A 17,560-nucleotide genomic window follows, 5' to 3' on the forward strand; every position below is an offset into this window, starting at 1 on the left:
TTGATCCACTTGATGGTGTCCCATAAGTCCCTTAAGCTATCTACACTCTTTTTCAGTCTTTTTTTGTTTTGCTCCTCTGATTGGATGAATTCTACTGCCCTATCTTTGAGTTTGCTCATTCTTTCTTTTGCTTATCTAGTCTGCTGTTGAACCCCTCTAATGAATTTTTCAGTTCAATTTTTATATTCCTCAGCTCTGTGATTTCTGTTGATACTTTACCTATATTTTCTATCTCTCTGTTGAAATTCTCATTATACTTATGCATTGCTCTCCTGACTTTGGTGAGCATCTTAATGACCTTTATTTTGAATTATATCAGGTAAATCATGTATCTCCATTTCATTAAAATCTGTTTCTAGAGATTTATCTGTTCTTTTGTTTGGAACATAATCCTCTGTTTCTTCATTTTCCTTGATTCTATGTGTTGGTTTCTGTGCATTAGATAAAACTGCTGCCTCTCTGAGTCTGGTTTCTTGTAGGAGATAAATCTTAATGTTCACTCCAGCCCCAGCTCTTAACTGTCTCTCAAACCTTTGTGCATGTCCAAGTTGCTTTCTTTGTTCTTAGTGGCTCTTAGTAGTTGAGTAGTGCCAAGACCTGTCAGTGTCCCAAAGGGGAGGATCTCAGTCAGTGATAGATGCAGGCTGATTGGAAGTCAGACCCTCAGACACCAGCTTTTAAAGTACATAAATAGATCTCTTTCAGGGAAAGACTGGGAAATGAGCATTTCAGTCTGCTCCCTCTGCACTGACAGCTGAGGGGATAGCCAGTTAAGAAGTGTTTTTTTGTTTGCTACATTTGTCCCATTTCATTGTGGGACCAATGAAATGCAAGCCCCATGGGCCACCAGAGCCAGATCAAGGGGTGTGTCCCCTGGGTGGCAGTTGCAAAAGCTCGTGCACTAGATGTGTGCACAAGTTCCTACCAGGTAGTCAGTACAACTTGGAGCTGCCAGAGGGAGAACACAGAGACAGTGCCCACTGGCCTCCTCCAGGCTCTGGGGAAGACTGTAGTCATCCCCAGATGTGTGCATATTAGAAGCCTAACCCTCATGCAGCAGTATTGAAGTATGCAAATAGCTTTCTTTCAGGAAAAGCCTGGGAGATGGGTGTTTCTGTCTGTTCCCTCTGAGATGAGTCTGGGGGAAATAACCACAGTGAGTTAAGAACTTATTTTTTTGTGTGTGGTATGCGGGCCTCTCACTGTTGTGGCCTCTCCCGTTGCAGAGCACAGGCTCCAGACACGCAGGTTCAGCAGCCATGGCTCACGGGCCCAGCCGCTCCGTGGCATGTGGGATCTTCCCGGACTGGGCATGAACCCGTCTCCCCTGTATCGGCAGGTGGACTCTCAACCACTGCGCCACCAGGGAAGCCCCAAGAACTTCTTTGTTTACAATAGTCTTATGAGTCTCATGGATGCAAGCCCTGTTGGCTTTCAGAGCTAGGTGTTTTGAGGGCCTGTCCCTTGGGTCAAGAGTCTTAAAAGTTGGGGCACTAGATGTGGGGTTCAAACCTTTCATTCCTCAGGGACAGGCTGGGATTTGGGCATTTCCTCCCAATTGTATGGCACTGAGCCAGGCGTGGGGTTTATGGTAAAACTGTGTCTCAGCCTTTCCTACTCATTTTGATGTGGGTATTTCCTTGTTCACCTGATACGTAGGAGTTACTCAGCTAGTTTCTGGATTTCTTTCAGAGGGAATTGCTCTGTGTGTAGCTGTAGATCCAGTGTGTCCATGGGAGGAGGTGAGTTAGAAGCCTCCTATGTTGCTGTCTTGGACGTGAACTCTCTGAAATCCATGGATTTCTTGGCTATATTCCTGAAGACTGAGATCCTTGAGAAAACTCTGTGTCTTGTTTCCTAGAGTGATTCCAACCTTTTGCATAGTGACTGGCCCTTTGGAGACCTCACAAATGATGTATTATAATATTGAATATGAAAGTGCTTTGTTAAAAAAAGGGCATGTAAGTTTCACCCTAATTACTCTTCTTTCATTTAATTTTTTGCATTATTATCAGAAAATTAAGGCCAGGTAGGTTGAGTCCAATGCCCAAAGGTCAACAATGGAAAGATGTAAAGTCAGGATTTGACTCTAGAGTATATTCTTTCAACAAAATGTTTTATCTCTTGTTCTTTCAAAGGGCTTTGATAAGTAAGGTAACTCATTGCCTCAGCTCATGTACTTTCAAGACTTTTATTTTTGGACAATTTGGAGGGAATATAAAAGTATTAGATTTTTTGGTAGAAACTTGTAATGCATATTAATATATAAATAAGCAAATAAAAATTACTCATAATTCTACTTTATAATATCTGTCATTAATTCTTTTTCAAAATAAAAAAAAGTTTAATATTTTCCTGCCTACATGCTCACAGTGAACAATTGAAACAGTTCAAGAAGGTATAAATAGCAACAAGAATGGTCTTTTAAAATGTAAAGTGGATTGTATCACTGTCTTGGTGAACACCCTTCCATGGCCTTCCTGCACTTATACATCAAATCCAAATACTTTTAAAGGGCACATAGAACCACAAAATCTGACTCCTATCTGGTTCTCAGACATCTGCTCATTCCACTCCCCTTTTTCTTTGCTACACTCCAGCCTCCTGGGCTTCTTTCTGTTCCAGGAGTACCATAGGCTCATTCCTGCCTCAGGACCTTTGCCCTTGTCTCTGGCTTTAAAGCTCTTATCAAGGCTTTTGAAAGGCTGCCTTCTTCCTAGCCTTCATATTTCAATTTAAAAGTCACCTACTCATGAAAGTCCTAACCTGCCCCATGCAACCACGAGGCAGTTCATTATATACCAGTCACTCTCTATGGGGCCACCTGTTTTGTTTTTTCTTTTATAACATTTATCATACAATTTGAAATTATCTTGACTGTTTACATCTTTATTGTAATTGCCCTCTAATTGAATGTAAGCTTCATGAGTGCAGGTAGCTTGTCTACTTGTTTGCACTATAACCTCTGCCTTTAGAACACTATCGGAAACATAATAGTGACTCAGTAAACACATAAATAAAAATAAAAATATAATCCCACTACCCAGAAATAATTAATGTAGGAATGTGTATATCCTTTCATATATAGGTGTTTTTTGATACGTGATATTCATATATATCACAAGGCAGAATTATACTATACATGGCATTTATTATACTAAATTATATAATTATACTAAATCATGGCATAAACTGATTTCTTGAATTAACAAAATATCATGGGTGTATTTCCATGTCAATAAATACATCTCTACTCAATCACTTTTAATGATTAAATAGTATTTTATTATATGACTGTACCGTAACTCATTTTTTTTTTTTACATCTTTATTGGAGTATAATTGCTTTACAATGGTGTGTTAGTTTCTGCTTTATAACAAAGTGAATCACTTATACATATACATATGTTCCCATATCTCTTCCCTCTTGCGTCTCCCTCCCTCCCACCCTCCCTATCCCATCACTCCAGGCAGTCACAAAGCACCAAGCTGATCTCCCTGTGCTAATGCGGCTGTTTCCCACTAGATATCTACCTTACATTTGGTAGTGTATATATGTCCATGCCTCTCTCTCACTTTGTCACAGCTTACCCTTCCTCCTCCCCATATCCTCAAGTCCATTCTCTAGTAGGTCTGTGTCTTTGTTCCTGTCTTACCCCTAGGTTCTTCATGACATTTTTTTTTTCTTAAATTCCATATATATGTATTAGCATACGGTATTTGTCTTTCTCCTTCTGACTTACTTCACTCTGTATGACAGAATCTAGGTCTATCCAACTCATTACAAATAGCTCAATTTCGTTTCTTTTTATGGCGGAGTAATACTCCATTGTATATATGTGCCACATCTTCTTTATCCATTCATCTGATGGTGGACACTTAGGTTGTTTCCATCTCTGGGCTATTGTAAATAGAGCTGCAATGAACATTTTGGTACATGACTCTTTTTGAATAATGGTTTTCTCAGAGTATATGCCCAGTAGTGGGATTGCTGGGTCATATGGTAGTTCCATTTGTAGTTTTTTAAGGAACCTCCATACTGTTCTCAATAGTGGCTGTACCAATTCACATTCCCACCGGCAGTGCAAGAGTGTTCCCTTTTCGCCACACCCTCTCCAGCATTTATTGTTTCTAGATTTTTTGATGATGGCCATTCTGACTGGTGTGAGATGATATCTCATTGTAGTTTTGATCTGCATTTCTCTAATGATTAATGATGTTGAGCATTCTTTCATGTGTTTGTGGGCAATCTGTATATCTTCTATGGAGAAATGTCTATTTAGGTCTTCTGCCCATTTTTGGATTGGGTTGTTTGTTTTTTTGTTATTGAGCTGCATGAGCTGCTTGTAAATTTTGGAGATTAATCCTTTGTCAGTTGCTTCATTTGCAAATATCTTCTCCCATTTTGAGGGTTGTCTTTTCATTTTGTTTATGGTTTCCTTTGCTGTGCAAAAGCTTTTAAGTTTCATTAGGTCCCATTTGTTTATTTTTGCTTTTATTTCCATTTCTCTAGGTAGGTCAAAAAGGACCTTGCTGTAATTTATGTCATAGCGTGTTCTTCCTATGTTTTCCTCTAAGAGTTTGATAGTTTCTGGCCTTACATTTAGGTCTTTAATCCATTTTGAGCTTATTTTTGTGTTTGGTGTTAGGGAGTGATCTAATCTCATACTTTTCCATGTAGCTGTCCAGTTTTCCCAGCACCACTTATTGAAGAGGCTGTCCTTCCTCCACTGTATATTCCTGCCTCCTTTATCAAAGATAAGGTGACCATATGTGCGTGGGTTTATCTCTGGGCTTTCTATCCTGTTCCATTGATTTACCTTTCTGTTTTTGTGCCAGGACCATACTGTCTTGATTACTATAGCTTTGTAGTATAGTCTGAAGTCAGGGAACCTACTTGCTCCACCTCCGTTTTTCTTTCTCAAGATTGCTTTGGCTATTTGGGGTCTTTTGTGTTCCCATAAAAATTGTGAAATTTTTTGTTCTAGTTGTGTGAAAAATGCCAGTGGTAGTTTGATAGGGATTGCGTTGAATCTGTAGATTGCTTTGGGTAGTAGAGTCATTTTCATAATGTTGATTCTTCCAATCCAAGAACATGGTATATCTCTCCATCTATTTGTATTATCTTTAATTTCTTTCATCAGTGCCTTATAATTTTCTGCATACAGGTATTTTGTCTCCTTAGGTAGGTTTATTCCTAGATATTTTATTCTTTTTGTTGAAATGGTAAATGGGAGTGTTTTCTTTATTTCACTTTCAGATTTTTCATCATTAGTGTATAGGAATGCCAGAGATTTCTGTGCATTAATTTTGTATCCTGCTACTATACCAAATTCACTGATTAGCTCTAGTAGTTTTCTGGTAGCATCTTTAGGATTCTCTACGTAGAATATCATGTCATTTGCAAGCAGTCACAGCTTTACTTCTTCTTTTCAGATTTGGATTCCTTTTATTTCCTTTTCTTCTCTGATTGCTGTGGCTAAAACTTCCAAAACTATGTTGAATAATAGTGGTGAGAGTGGGCAACCTTGTCTTGTTCCTGATCTTAGCATAACTCATTTAATCAATCTCCTATTGATAGACACTTAGGCTGTTTCCATTTTATTATTACTATTTCATAGTACCTATAACATTAGGAATGTTTATGCAAATTTCCATCAGATATGTTCTAGGAGAAAAACTGCTGAATCAAAAAGAACATACAAATTTCATAAATACTTGATAAAATATGATAAATATTATCATATTTCACTACCACCAGTAGAAAATAAGATGTCTTTTTTTCCTCTCATTCTGGTCAATCCTGGAAATTTTAATCTTTTTAATTTATTTGACAACTTAATAAGCTAAAGTAATATCTCTATTAATTTGCATTTCTTTTTTAACTGTGGTTGATCAGCACTTTCTGTTATTGTTGGCCATTATATCATGTTATTTCCTGTTTATCACTTTTGCCAACTTCTACACTGAATGATCATCTTTTTCTTTTTTGATTTTATAAAAGTAGTTCATATAATAAAGCTACTTACCCACTGTCAGGTATACATGTTGAAAAAATTTCTTTTTCCTGAATTTCCACTTATCTTTTAACTTTGTATACCACTTTGTGGGTTAAAGTGGGATTACTCTGTGTCATACTTTAAAATTTCTGTTACATTTTCTGGCTTTGGGGTCATGTTTAGAAAAAACTTCTTTACCCCATTATTCTATTAACATGCCCCTGCATTTTCTTCTGTTACTTTTTGGTTGTATATTTTATATACAATATTTCTATGTTTCAGTATTCATTTTGGTATAATGTATGAGATAAATATCCAATTTTATTTTATATTCATGAATGTCATTTCAGTTAACTCAATACCACTTATTTAATAATTTACTCTTTGGCTACTGACTTGGAATCCCATCTTTATCACATTTAAAATTGATGTTTGTAATTGTATTTATTTCTTTCTGCTAGTTCTATGATAATTTCATACTGTTTTAAGGATTGAAATCTGATATTTTCATAAATATTTTCACTTACTACTAAAAACTGTCAGAACCATTTAAAGTAACTTTTTATCTTTTCAAATTAATACACATTTATATAAGAATTAAAACAATTGAGAGGCTTAAAAAATATATATTTTGGAATATAATAGGTGGTTTGTAAAGAAGTATATAAATTTACCAAATGATAATTGTGGTATCAGAAGTCAGAGAGGAAAAAGAGCATATTTTTCAACAAACTATTCTGAGATCAACTGGCGCTGCAATTGGAAAAAAAGAAAGTTTGATTCTTACTTCATTCCATACACAAAAATAAATCCCAAGTGCATTAGAAATTTATAACTTCTAATAAACCATAGACATACTAGAGAAATATAGCTAAATGTTATTTTCAGGAGAAGGAAGGCAATTATAATCATGACACAAAATCCAAAAACTATAAAGAAAATTAACATAATCAATTCTTAAAAATATAAACATACATTTTTAATGGCTCCATTATATTTTATCAAATACATGGGCCATAATTTACTACCATCCACATATTGTTAGATATCTGTATAGTTTCCAATATACTATTATCGTAAATAATACTTTAAAGAACATATCTGTTACACTAGGGTTGTCTTTGAATGATCTTTATGTACTGAAATTGTGGTATCCCATTTTTGTTGGAAATAAGTGGGTCATTGGCTTAGGTCTGGGAAACATTGTTACAGAGGCCCTTTTAAAATAGCCTATTTTAAAGAACTAGAGATTTGTGTGATCTTTTTACCACCTGGTGCTTTCTTTGTCCTTCATAGTGTGAAGGTTTTGTTGGCAATGTCTAGGAGCTTTTGAGTTACTGAGGTTAAGATAAGAATTACCATCCTAGATCAGAATTTAGTCTAGTTGTCTCTAATAGGCAATGAGGACCTTTTACAGATGTCAGCTTACCCGCCATAAACTCAACCTGACATGATTAAGGATTTACCCCCCAACCTCACCCAAATTTCTGGTTTCTCTTGATTGTCCATAATAATTCTACTCCGTGTGTGTTGTTAACCCTTTCCTAAACCTATTTTTTAAATCTGTTTATCTCTTGGAATAATAAGCTCCAAGTTATGGGTGGGCAACATGGGGACACAATAGAAATATTCTGAGACTCCTTTTTGCTGTTTTTGGTGGTAGAGAGCGCTGCTGCTGCCTTGGTTTCTTACCCTTTCAATACTAACTTTTATAGAAACTGAATTGGTTATGAAGAACCAGGGTATTGAGTAAAAACTCAGGTATTACCAGAAAAGAAATGGACCAGTGAGAAAGGAGAAAAAAATTTCTAAAAATATGAAATCTATGTTTCTGTTTTGTTTTTTCTTTATGATGAAGAAAGAAAACTTGCTTTCATAATGAAAACTTCTGTTATAATTAACATTAGAAAGGAATTTAATGGAACATTCCCCCTTGTTTGTTTCAGCTACTTAGGGTCATTGTCAGCAGCAGGCTAGTTGTCATGAAAAGCTGGCCTGCCACTCATTGAAGACTTTCTAGGTGTGCCCCTCACTTTGAAAGGTGGAGTGATTTATCAATAGACACTGTGGCAAAAACAATTCTAACAACTGCACTGTCTAGCTTTTTAGCAGCTCCTCAGAACTCAGCCTTCCAATAGCCCATTTCATAAGGCATTTTAAAATATGGCTTCCGATAAAATCACTGGTCCAATTCACCCAGTACAATTATATTTTTACTAAGCAGAGTCTTCGTGTGTTCTAATAAAATGCTGCAGAACAATGACATCTTGTCTTAAGTCATATAGTATGAAACATCCCACCTGCTTATAAACTGCCTCTGGGGAAAAGGGGAGGGAAGTCCTTTTTTATGAACTTCAATCCTCTTATGAGTAGGATTAATGTGAAAGTGATTTCTAGGTTCCAGCTTAGACAGTAAAATCAGACAAAGCAAAGTGGCCATACTCACTCATTGGGGGTGCCCTTTTGGCCACAAAAGTGGCCTTGGCTGTCTGTAGGATAGGCCACTCTTCTGGGGTCGCCATTGACCCAGGCTGCAGGAACAAGAAAAGACAAAAAAATCAGCAACAGCTGGCTGAAGGCAGTCTGATTTGAGAAATTAGAATGCACCATTGCAACACACTAACCTCTCCCCTCAATCACAAAAGATTATTGATTTTCTTAAAAGAGTAATTTCTTAATGAAAAGTAAAATAAAATATGGATGAATCAGTCAGAAAGCACATTTCTTATTCTCTCAGGATTCATCTGGGTTGTAGCCAAAACATGAGGTAATGCACTTAGAAAATGACATTTATTAAAATGTGAATTAGAAGGCACACTACAAATGCTTGGGTGGCAAGAAGTCACTTTTGCTAGGGCTCAAAACTAAATGACTTCATAGCAGAGCTAATAAATTTGCAGTACCTATTATGATGTAATTCTTTTGGGTTATACATAAGTGAAGACCATTACAAAAAATTCAAAGGAGTGAAACTATAATACCCAATTCAAATTGGCTAGTTCTTTATGATTTCTTATGACACTGTAAAGGCGAACAGTAGCAACTTCAGAAGTAACACATAATAAAAATTCACTGTACACTTTGTCTGATAATCTCAAAGCTGCCTATAAATATCAAGTGTTTTCAAACTTCATGAAATTAAAGATTTGGCTCTGTTTTCTCTGAAGATGCTGGGTGGGCTCCACCTCATACAAACTCATCGCCCTTATATACTTATCAGCTAGACTACAGAACCACACAAAGCAACGTACATTAGCTAAATTGGGCCATACTCCCTAATTCTAACTAAATGTTTCTAATTTCTCTAATTTGATTAATATGTTTCCTAAAAATCTGGGAAATTTATTGGTCACCTAATGCTTGCCTTTGTATATGGAAAACATATCTCTTTGTCCTTTGCTTCTTTTAACATTTCCAGCTATCTCCTTACCCACATGTAATGGATTTGACAGTTCATGTTACAATTCAATCACTCTTATGTACATAGCCTGTGTGACTTGGGAAGATAAAAATAAATCAATTCTGAATGAGAATTTTAATATGGAAAAGACACTTTTCTCAATAATTTTTCTCATCCATCCAAGCCTTTCCTTTTAGTATCTGAGTACCCAGAAAAGTCTCCTTTGTCTAATTCTTTCTTCAATGTCATAGAGGCACTGACAGTTTCATCTTCTAATATCTTCTTACAAAATCTGACTCATTCGGACAGTTCTCTGCTGCCATATGCTCCCATCTTTATGTCCCAGGATAAAGAAAGTGGACTATAAATAAGGCATTTAAATGACATCTAAGTGTTCAATGTATAATGTCTCCAGGCACTATTTTATTAAATTCTTCTTTTATATCTTAGTTTGTCAGAGACCTAAGAGTTCTAATTTTACCTGACTCTATACTCTGTAATATGTTTCTTTTAACTTTATCCCAAAATGGTATATTCCTTTTCTATACAATTATTAATTCAAAATGGGCACCTGAAGAAACATTTGGATTGCTAGGTTTGCTACTTAATATTTTTACGACCCTGAACAAGTCACTTAAATGCTTTAGTCTTGGCTTTCCAATTTGTTACTAAAAAAATGGGTATAATAATACCCAGCCCCAAAGAATGTTGAGGATATGAAAGAAGATAAAGAAAGTGGAATGCCTAACGTGGTACTTGGCGTGCAATATAGACTCAGTAATGATAGGTCCTGTCTTATTTGGGTTTCACAGAAACCAAACACTGAGACAAGGACTTTGATACACGTAGTTAATTTGGGAAGTGATTAAGTGGGGGCGAAGAGAGTGAGACAGGGAAGGGAGCAAAGCCAATAAAGTGCATGTTAACGAGTGGGATACTGTTATGGGTGAGGTGACTCCACGCTGCTGGGGACCTTCTGAGGAACCATGGAGAACCTCTGCCCATGTTGCCGTGTCAGTGGGCATGATAAAACTATCTGCCATAGCTGCAAGCAAACTTGGAAGGACTGGGGGGATATGGGGTGGGGCATCAGCAACACCTGCTGTAGTTTTTTTTCTTTTTTCATCATCAGTCATTCAGCTAAATATCTTACTAAATGATAGCTCTGTGTCCTGTACTAGAAGTCAATACCAGTATAGTTTACGTCAGAGTTCTCAACAAACACATGAAAAGGAGAGAATAAAGTTTGTAGAAGGCTTGGAGAAGAGGTGGGACCTGGAAAAGACTAGAAAATGACCAAGATTTGAGAAGGAATCTGGAAGGTGACAAGGAGTAGGGAAAGAATTATAGATTGAGGAAACAGTATAATAATAAGAGCTTCAATTTACTAATTGCTTACATGTATCAAGTACTATGCTAAATATATTATATCCATTTCTCATTTGAGTCTCACAATAACCCTATAAAGTAGATATTTTCACCTCTGATATTATTTGCAGCTCAGAGTTTTATTTACTTCTCAAGATCACCCAGGTTTTAAGTGGCATAAACAGGGTTTGAACTTAGGAGTGTTGCTCTCTAGGGCTCATGCTTTAAACATTAGACTATAGTCACTATACTGCTGCCTGCTAAAGGACAGATTGGGAATGAGCTTGTTAACACTGGAAACAACAAGGATATCAGCTAAATGAGGATGAGCAGTATGTTAGACACATATGGTAGGAAAGGAGATAACACAGGTGATTTTGGAGCCTCTGCCACCTGTAAAGAAGAGCTTTGTACTTGGCAGGAGAAGGAGAGAGTCTGGTTGACAGGGATCTCATGCCCAAGACAAAGGAGAGGAAGATGAACATGGAAGTGTCAAGGGAAGAGTTCTCCTCCTTGATTTTGTAGTTTTGAATTATGGCAGGTGGCTGTTTACTAAACTGCTGCTACACCTCTCCACGTATCCTCTGGCACAGAAGTTTTGCTGCATATGCTCTGTGTTTGAGCTGGAACATCAAGTCTGAGCTGAAAGCTTCAAGGGCCAGTTCAACCAAGTCACCTCAGTCAAAGGTATCTAGTTTTCCTTATCTTCTCCATTAAGCCCACATCTCTCCACACCTCCACTGGAGGAATATGGCACGGAAAAAAAGGAGGAAAAGGAAATACGCAGTAGCAGTCATTCTGTCCATTAGTAAAGTAAGGGGCTTCTCACATTTTACTCCCTTTCTTGGAATTTCCCTATTCATGGAACTTCTAGAACTGTGCTGTCCAATATGGTAGCCACTAACCACATATGTCTACTGTACACTTAAATGTGGCTTACCTGAAGCGAGACATAATGTAACTGCAAAATACACATCAGATTTTAAAGAGAGTATGAACAACAACAAAAAAAGAATGTAAATATCTCATTAATACTGTTCATATTGAGTATATCTGAAATGATAATATTTGGTTATGGTTAATTTCATCTGTTTATTTTTACTCCCTTAAATGTAGCTACTAGGAAATTTAACATTACACATTTGACTCACTTATGCTTCTTCTGGCTCGATCTGTTCTAGAATATTTCCCCACAAATGTCAGGACTTCTCATATAAGGTGATTAATTGTGCTGTAGCATCATGGGTTTGTATGCCAGTCCTCCTCAACTCCATCATACCCAACACATCCTTTTTATAACGAATATTTGACAATGCTGCTTTTATATAAATCTTGAAGTACTATTTATACATAACTCATCTACCCCCCCACACACAATTTCTTAAAAACAAACAATAGCTGTAATGTAAATGAGAACTAAGAAAATAAGTTCTAATTAAACAGTATGCATATCAATATTGCAAATGCTCACATGTGACCAAGCTAGAAGACACAGTAAAATAGGTACTTGCAGCTATAGATAGAATCACTGAATGTAACAGTTATAATTGCAGGAGGATTCAGGTGTATTGTGTAGGAGACTCAAATACTGTAAGTGGTGTTGTCAATGATATGATTTTCCTAAATGAAAAAATTTTAGTAAATTCCAACCAAAAAAGTACAATCTTTCCTAAAATTCTCTTGGTAGTTATTAAAACCATGCAAAAATAAAAATTTGTAATTTTAAAACAGAAGTTCTAGATTCAAATATTTAAAAGCAAATTGTCACCTACATGAGTGGTACATGGGAAAGTTAGGCAAGAAGCGGGGCAATTCTTGGTTTTGTAGAACTGTCCCAGATATTGCCAGGCATCTATCTTCCCTGGTTTCCACCTACCCACTAAAAGACAGTAGTACCTCTAAAACATGTGACAATCAAAAAGTCAACTCAAATTTTCCAGAAGACCCCCCTATGCAGTGGTACTGCTCCAGTTGAGAGCCACTGATGTAGATGTTTATTCACACTCTTAAAAATTTCCAAAATACATAGATTTCACATGGTCTTTTCCTCCCTGATTTTTTGGGGGATATGCCATCATGGAGCTCTTTCTTATAATTTAATCCCATATACTTTTTTTATTCACTAGTTTTATTTTTTGGATTCTACATATAAGTGATATCATACAGTATTTATCTTTCTCTGTCTGAGTTATTTCACTAAGCATATTGCCTTCCAAGTACATCCATGCTGTTGCAATGGCAAAATTTCATTCTTTTTTATGGCTGAGTAGTATTCCATTGTATGTATATACGCATCTTCTTTATCCATTCATCTGTTGATGGACATTTGTTTCCATATCTTGGCAATTGTAAATAATGCTGCTATGAACACTGCAATGTATGTATCTTTTTGAATTAGTGTTTTTGTTTCTTTTGGCTATATACCCCAGAGTGGAAATGCTGAGTCATATGGTAGTTCTATTTTTTTTTTTAAGTACTGAATTTTCTTTTTAATATTTATTTATTTATTTAGGTTGCACCAGGTCTTAGTTGTGGAAGGCAGGCTCCTTAGTTGAGGCTCCAGGGATACTTAGTTGTGGCTCACCAGCTCCTTAGTTGCAGCAATGGACTCCTTAGTTGTGGCCTATGGGCTCCTTAGTTGTGGCATGCGAACTCTTAGTTGTGGCATGCATGTGGGATCTAGTTTCCTGACCAGAGATCAAATCCAGGCCCCCTGCATTGGGAGCACAGAGTCTTATCCACTGTGCCACACTTTTTTTTTTTTTTTTTTTGGGAAACCTCCATACTGTATTCCACAGTGGTTACACCAATTTACATTCCTATCAACAGTGTACAAGAGTTCCCTTTGCTCCACATCTTTGCCAACATTTGTGATTTGTGTTATTTTTGATGACAGTTATTCTTAGAGGTATGAGGTGATATCTAGTTGTGGTTTTAATTTGCATTTCTCTGATGATTAGCAACATTGAGCATCTTTTCACGTGCCTGTTGGTCATTTGTATTCTTTGGAAAAATGTCTATGTTAAAATTTGTATGGAAACACAAAATACCCTAAATAGCCAAAACAATCTTGAGAAAGAATCACACTCCCTGACTTCAGACTATACTACAAAGCTATAGTAACAATATGGTGTCGGCACAAAAACAGACTTATAGATCAATGCAACAGAACAGAGAGCCCAGAAATAAGCCCATGAACTTATGGTCAACTTACAACAAAGGAGGCAAGAACATACAATGGAGAAAAGACACTCTCTTTTTTTTTTTTTTGCTGTACGCGGGCCTCTCACTGTTGTGGCCTCTCCCATTGCGGAGCACAGGCTCCGGACGCGCAGGCTTAGCGGCCATGGCTCACGGGCCCAGCTGCTCCGCGGCATGTGGGATCTTCCTGGACCGGGGCACGACCCCGTGTCCCGTGCATCGGCAGGCGGACTCTCAACCACTGTGCCACCAGGGAAGCCCCAAGACAGTCTCTTTAATAAGTGGTGTTGGGAAGACTGGACAGCTACATGTGAAAGAATGAAATTTGAACATTTTCTAATACCATATACAAAAATAAAATCAAAATGAATTAAAGACCTGAATGTATTGGGTTGGCCAAAAGGTTTGTTCACTTTTTCCATAAGATGGCTCTAGTAGCACTTAGTTGTCTTTCATTGGAAACCATTTTGTTAGATTGCATGTGACAGCTGTCATATCAGCATGCACTTAAAAAAAAGACATCAAAATTGGTGAATTTTTGTGTAGCCATTTTAATATTGAAGATAGAAGAAAAAAGCAACATTTTCAGCATATGATGCTTCATTATTTCAAGAAAGGTAGAAACACAACCAAAAGGCAAAAAAAAAAAAAAAATATTTGTGCTGTGTATGGAGAAGGTGCTGTGACTGATGGAGCATGTCAAAAGTGGTTTGCAAAGTTTCATGCTGGAGATTTCTCGCTGGACGATGCTCCGTGGTCGGGTAGACCAGTTGAAGTTGATAGCGATTAAATCGAGACATTAACTGAGAACAATGAACGTTATACGTGAGATAGCCGACATACTCAAAATATCCAAATCAAGCGTTGAAAATCATTTGCACCAGCTTGGTTATGTTCATCGCTTTGATGTTTGTGTTCCACATAAGTTAAGTGAAAAAAATCTTCTTGACCGTATTTCCGCATGAGATTCTCTATTGAAACGTAATGAAATCATTCTGTTTTTAAAACAACTTGTGAATGGGCAATGAAGAGTGGATACTGTATAACAATGTGGAATGGAAGAGATCATGGGGCAAGCGAAATAAACCACCAACCACACCAAAGGCCGGTCTTCATCCAAAGAAGGTGATCTTGTGTATATGGTGGGATTGGAAGGGAGTCCTCTATGATGAGCTCCTTCTGGAAAACCAAACAATTAATTCCAACAAGTACTGCTCCCAATTAGACCAACTGAAAGTGGCACTCGATGAAAAGCATCTGGAATTAGTCAACAGAAAATGCATAATCTTCCATCAGGATAAGGCAAGACTGCATGTTTCTTTGATGACCAGGCAAAAACTGGTACAGCTTGGCTGGGAAGTTCTGATTCATCTGCCGTATTCATCAGACATTGCACCTTCGGATTTCCATTTATTTTTGTCTTTACAAAATTCTCTTAATGGACAAAATTTCAATTCCCTGGAAGACTGTAAAAGGCACCTGGAACAGTTCTTTGCTCAAAAAGATAAAATATTTTGGAAGATGGAATTATGAAGGTGCCTGAAAAATGGCAGAAGGTAGTGAAACAAAAGGGCGAACATGTTGTTCGATAAAGTTCTTGGTGAAAATGAAAAATGTGTCTTTTATTTTTACTTAAAAACTGAAGGCACCTTTTGGCCAACCCAATAAGACTGGGAATCATAAAACTCCTAGAAGAAAACATAGGCTGAACAGCCTTTGACATAAATTGTAGTAATATTTTTTTAGATCCATCTCCTAAGGCAAAAGAAAATAAAAGCAAAAATAAACAAATGGGACCTAATCAGCTTAAAAACTTTTGCACAGCAAAGGTAACCATCAACAAAATGGAAAGACAACCAACTAAATGGGAGAAAATATTTGCAAATGATATGACCAATAAGGGGTTAATAACCAAAATACATAAACAGCTCATACAGCTCAACCTCAAAAAACCAAACGACCTGATTAAAAAATGGACAAAAGACCTGAATAATGCCATTTACTTTTATTCAGCTGATCAGCATGTTTGGCAGCTTTCAAATATGTCCATAAATTATTTGACAATTTTCCTTCAAATAGTGGTGCTTAATTCCCTATCCTTTGAGTGTGGACTAGACTTAGTGACTGGCTTCTAATGAATAGAATGTGACAGAATAATATTTGGTGACTTCCAAGAATAGGTCATAAAAGGCAGTGCAGCTTCCTCTTTGCTCTCCCTCTCTCTATTTTAGATCAGTAGCTCTAGGGGAAGCCATCTGACATGTCATGAGGACACTCAGACAGTCCTATAGAAAAAACCCCACGATTGTCAGCAGTCAGCAAGAACTGAAGCCTCGTGGTGACATCCGTGCAAGGGAGCCATCTAGAAGGCTGACACCTCACCATAGTCACGCCTTCAGCGGAGTGTGGCCTTGGCTTACATCTTGACCGCTACTTCATAAAGAACTCAGAGCCAGAGCCACAACCAAGCTATTCCCAATTCCAGACCACAGAAACTGGGAGATAAGAAATGTTTGCTTACTTTACATTGCCAAGTTTGAGAGTAATTTGTTATGCAGCAATAGATAACTAACTACTATCTAGCTTTTAAAAATCTTTTGTATACTTGAAGCAGTTAAATCATCTTTCTCTCCTTCAACCTAAATATTCACAATACTTAAGTTTTATTTTCTATTTGATTTCTATTTTTATTTTCTCTTGTCATGTTTTAAACTCATAGCTACAATTCCTAGGATTTAAGTATTTTTTGTTGCTTCGCTATATGATTTAATACATGGAGCCTGCAACTTGATTTAAAATATGACTTAGGGCCTACCTAACCAATTACATGTTATCTGATACCTATTTACCTTACTTCTTTAAAAAAAAAGTTAATATGAAAACTTTATCTTAAAGTGTGGGTCTAGAATATAGTCAAACTCCCATTCAATCATTCATACTGAATTGTCAGTCATCATATTCTTATTAAGTTAAATCATTCATTCATTCACTGGGCCTTACTATTGGCCAGTGCAGAGGGAAGATGGTTTCTGAAGAATGATAATGGTTTCGCTTAAGCTTAACCAAGTCACGGCCTTAATTTTAGCTGCTGTTCAAGTTGTAGTCTCTCTGCTGGATCAAATCAAAGCAGCCTCTGCCAGCTTGCATGCAGCAATTGAGCTAACAAAAGCTTTCTCCTTTCCCAGTAAGTATAAACACCAGGAGCATTTGCTTTCAACTGGCAGGGATAGTGCTGCATCCTCACCATCTCCCCTTGAAGTTACATGACCTCCTAGCTCTTTGTCACAATTTAGTCTGCAAGATTTTTTTTTTTTTTTTTTTTTTTTGCGGTACGCGGGCCTCTCACCACTGTGGCCTCTCCCGTTGCGGAGCACAGGCTCCGGACGCGCAGGTCCAGCGGCCATGGCTCACGGGCCCAGCCGCTCCGCGGCATGTGGAATCCTCCCGGACCGGGGCACGAAACGTGCCCCCTGCATCGGCAGGCGGACTCTCAACCACTGCACCACCAGGGAAGCCCTAGTCTGCAAGATTTTAATATAATATCTTACCTCACAGGATACAACACAGATTCCTTACACTGATGGCATCATCCT

The 17,560-nt window shown here is 37.3% G+C and overlaps 1 protein-coding gene across 7 annotated transcripts in view; it reads right to left on the bottom strand.

Moving 5' to 3' along the window:
- Positions 1 to 17,560, bottom strand: part of SLC44A5 (solute carrier family 44 member 5) — a 378,746-nt gene that overhangs the window by 69,420 nt on the left and 291,766 nt on the right. For 5 of the 7 annotated variants that reach the window (XM_067726591.1, XM_067726587.1, XM_067726589.1 and 2 more), the window contains one exon: positions 8,445 to 8,529. The exons of the other annotated variants lie outside the window; for them this stretch is intronic. In XM_067726591.1, coding sequence (XP_067582692.1) covers positions 8,445 to 8,529 — 85 coding nt within the window. The remainder of the gene's footprint in view (positions 1 to 8,444; positions 8,530 to 17,560) is intronic. 7 annotated transcript variants of the gene reach the window in all.

The sequence above is a fragment of the Pseudorca crassidens genome, chromosome 2 (assembly GCF_039906515.1).
Source record: "Pseudorca crassidens isolate mPseCra1 chromosome 2, mPseCra1.hap1, whole genome shotgun sequence".
Lineage (NCBI taxonomy): Eukaryota > Metazoa > Chordata > Mammalia > Artiodactyla > Delphinidae > Pseudorca > Pseudorca crassidens.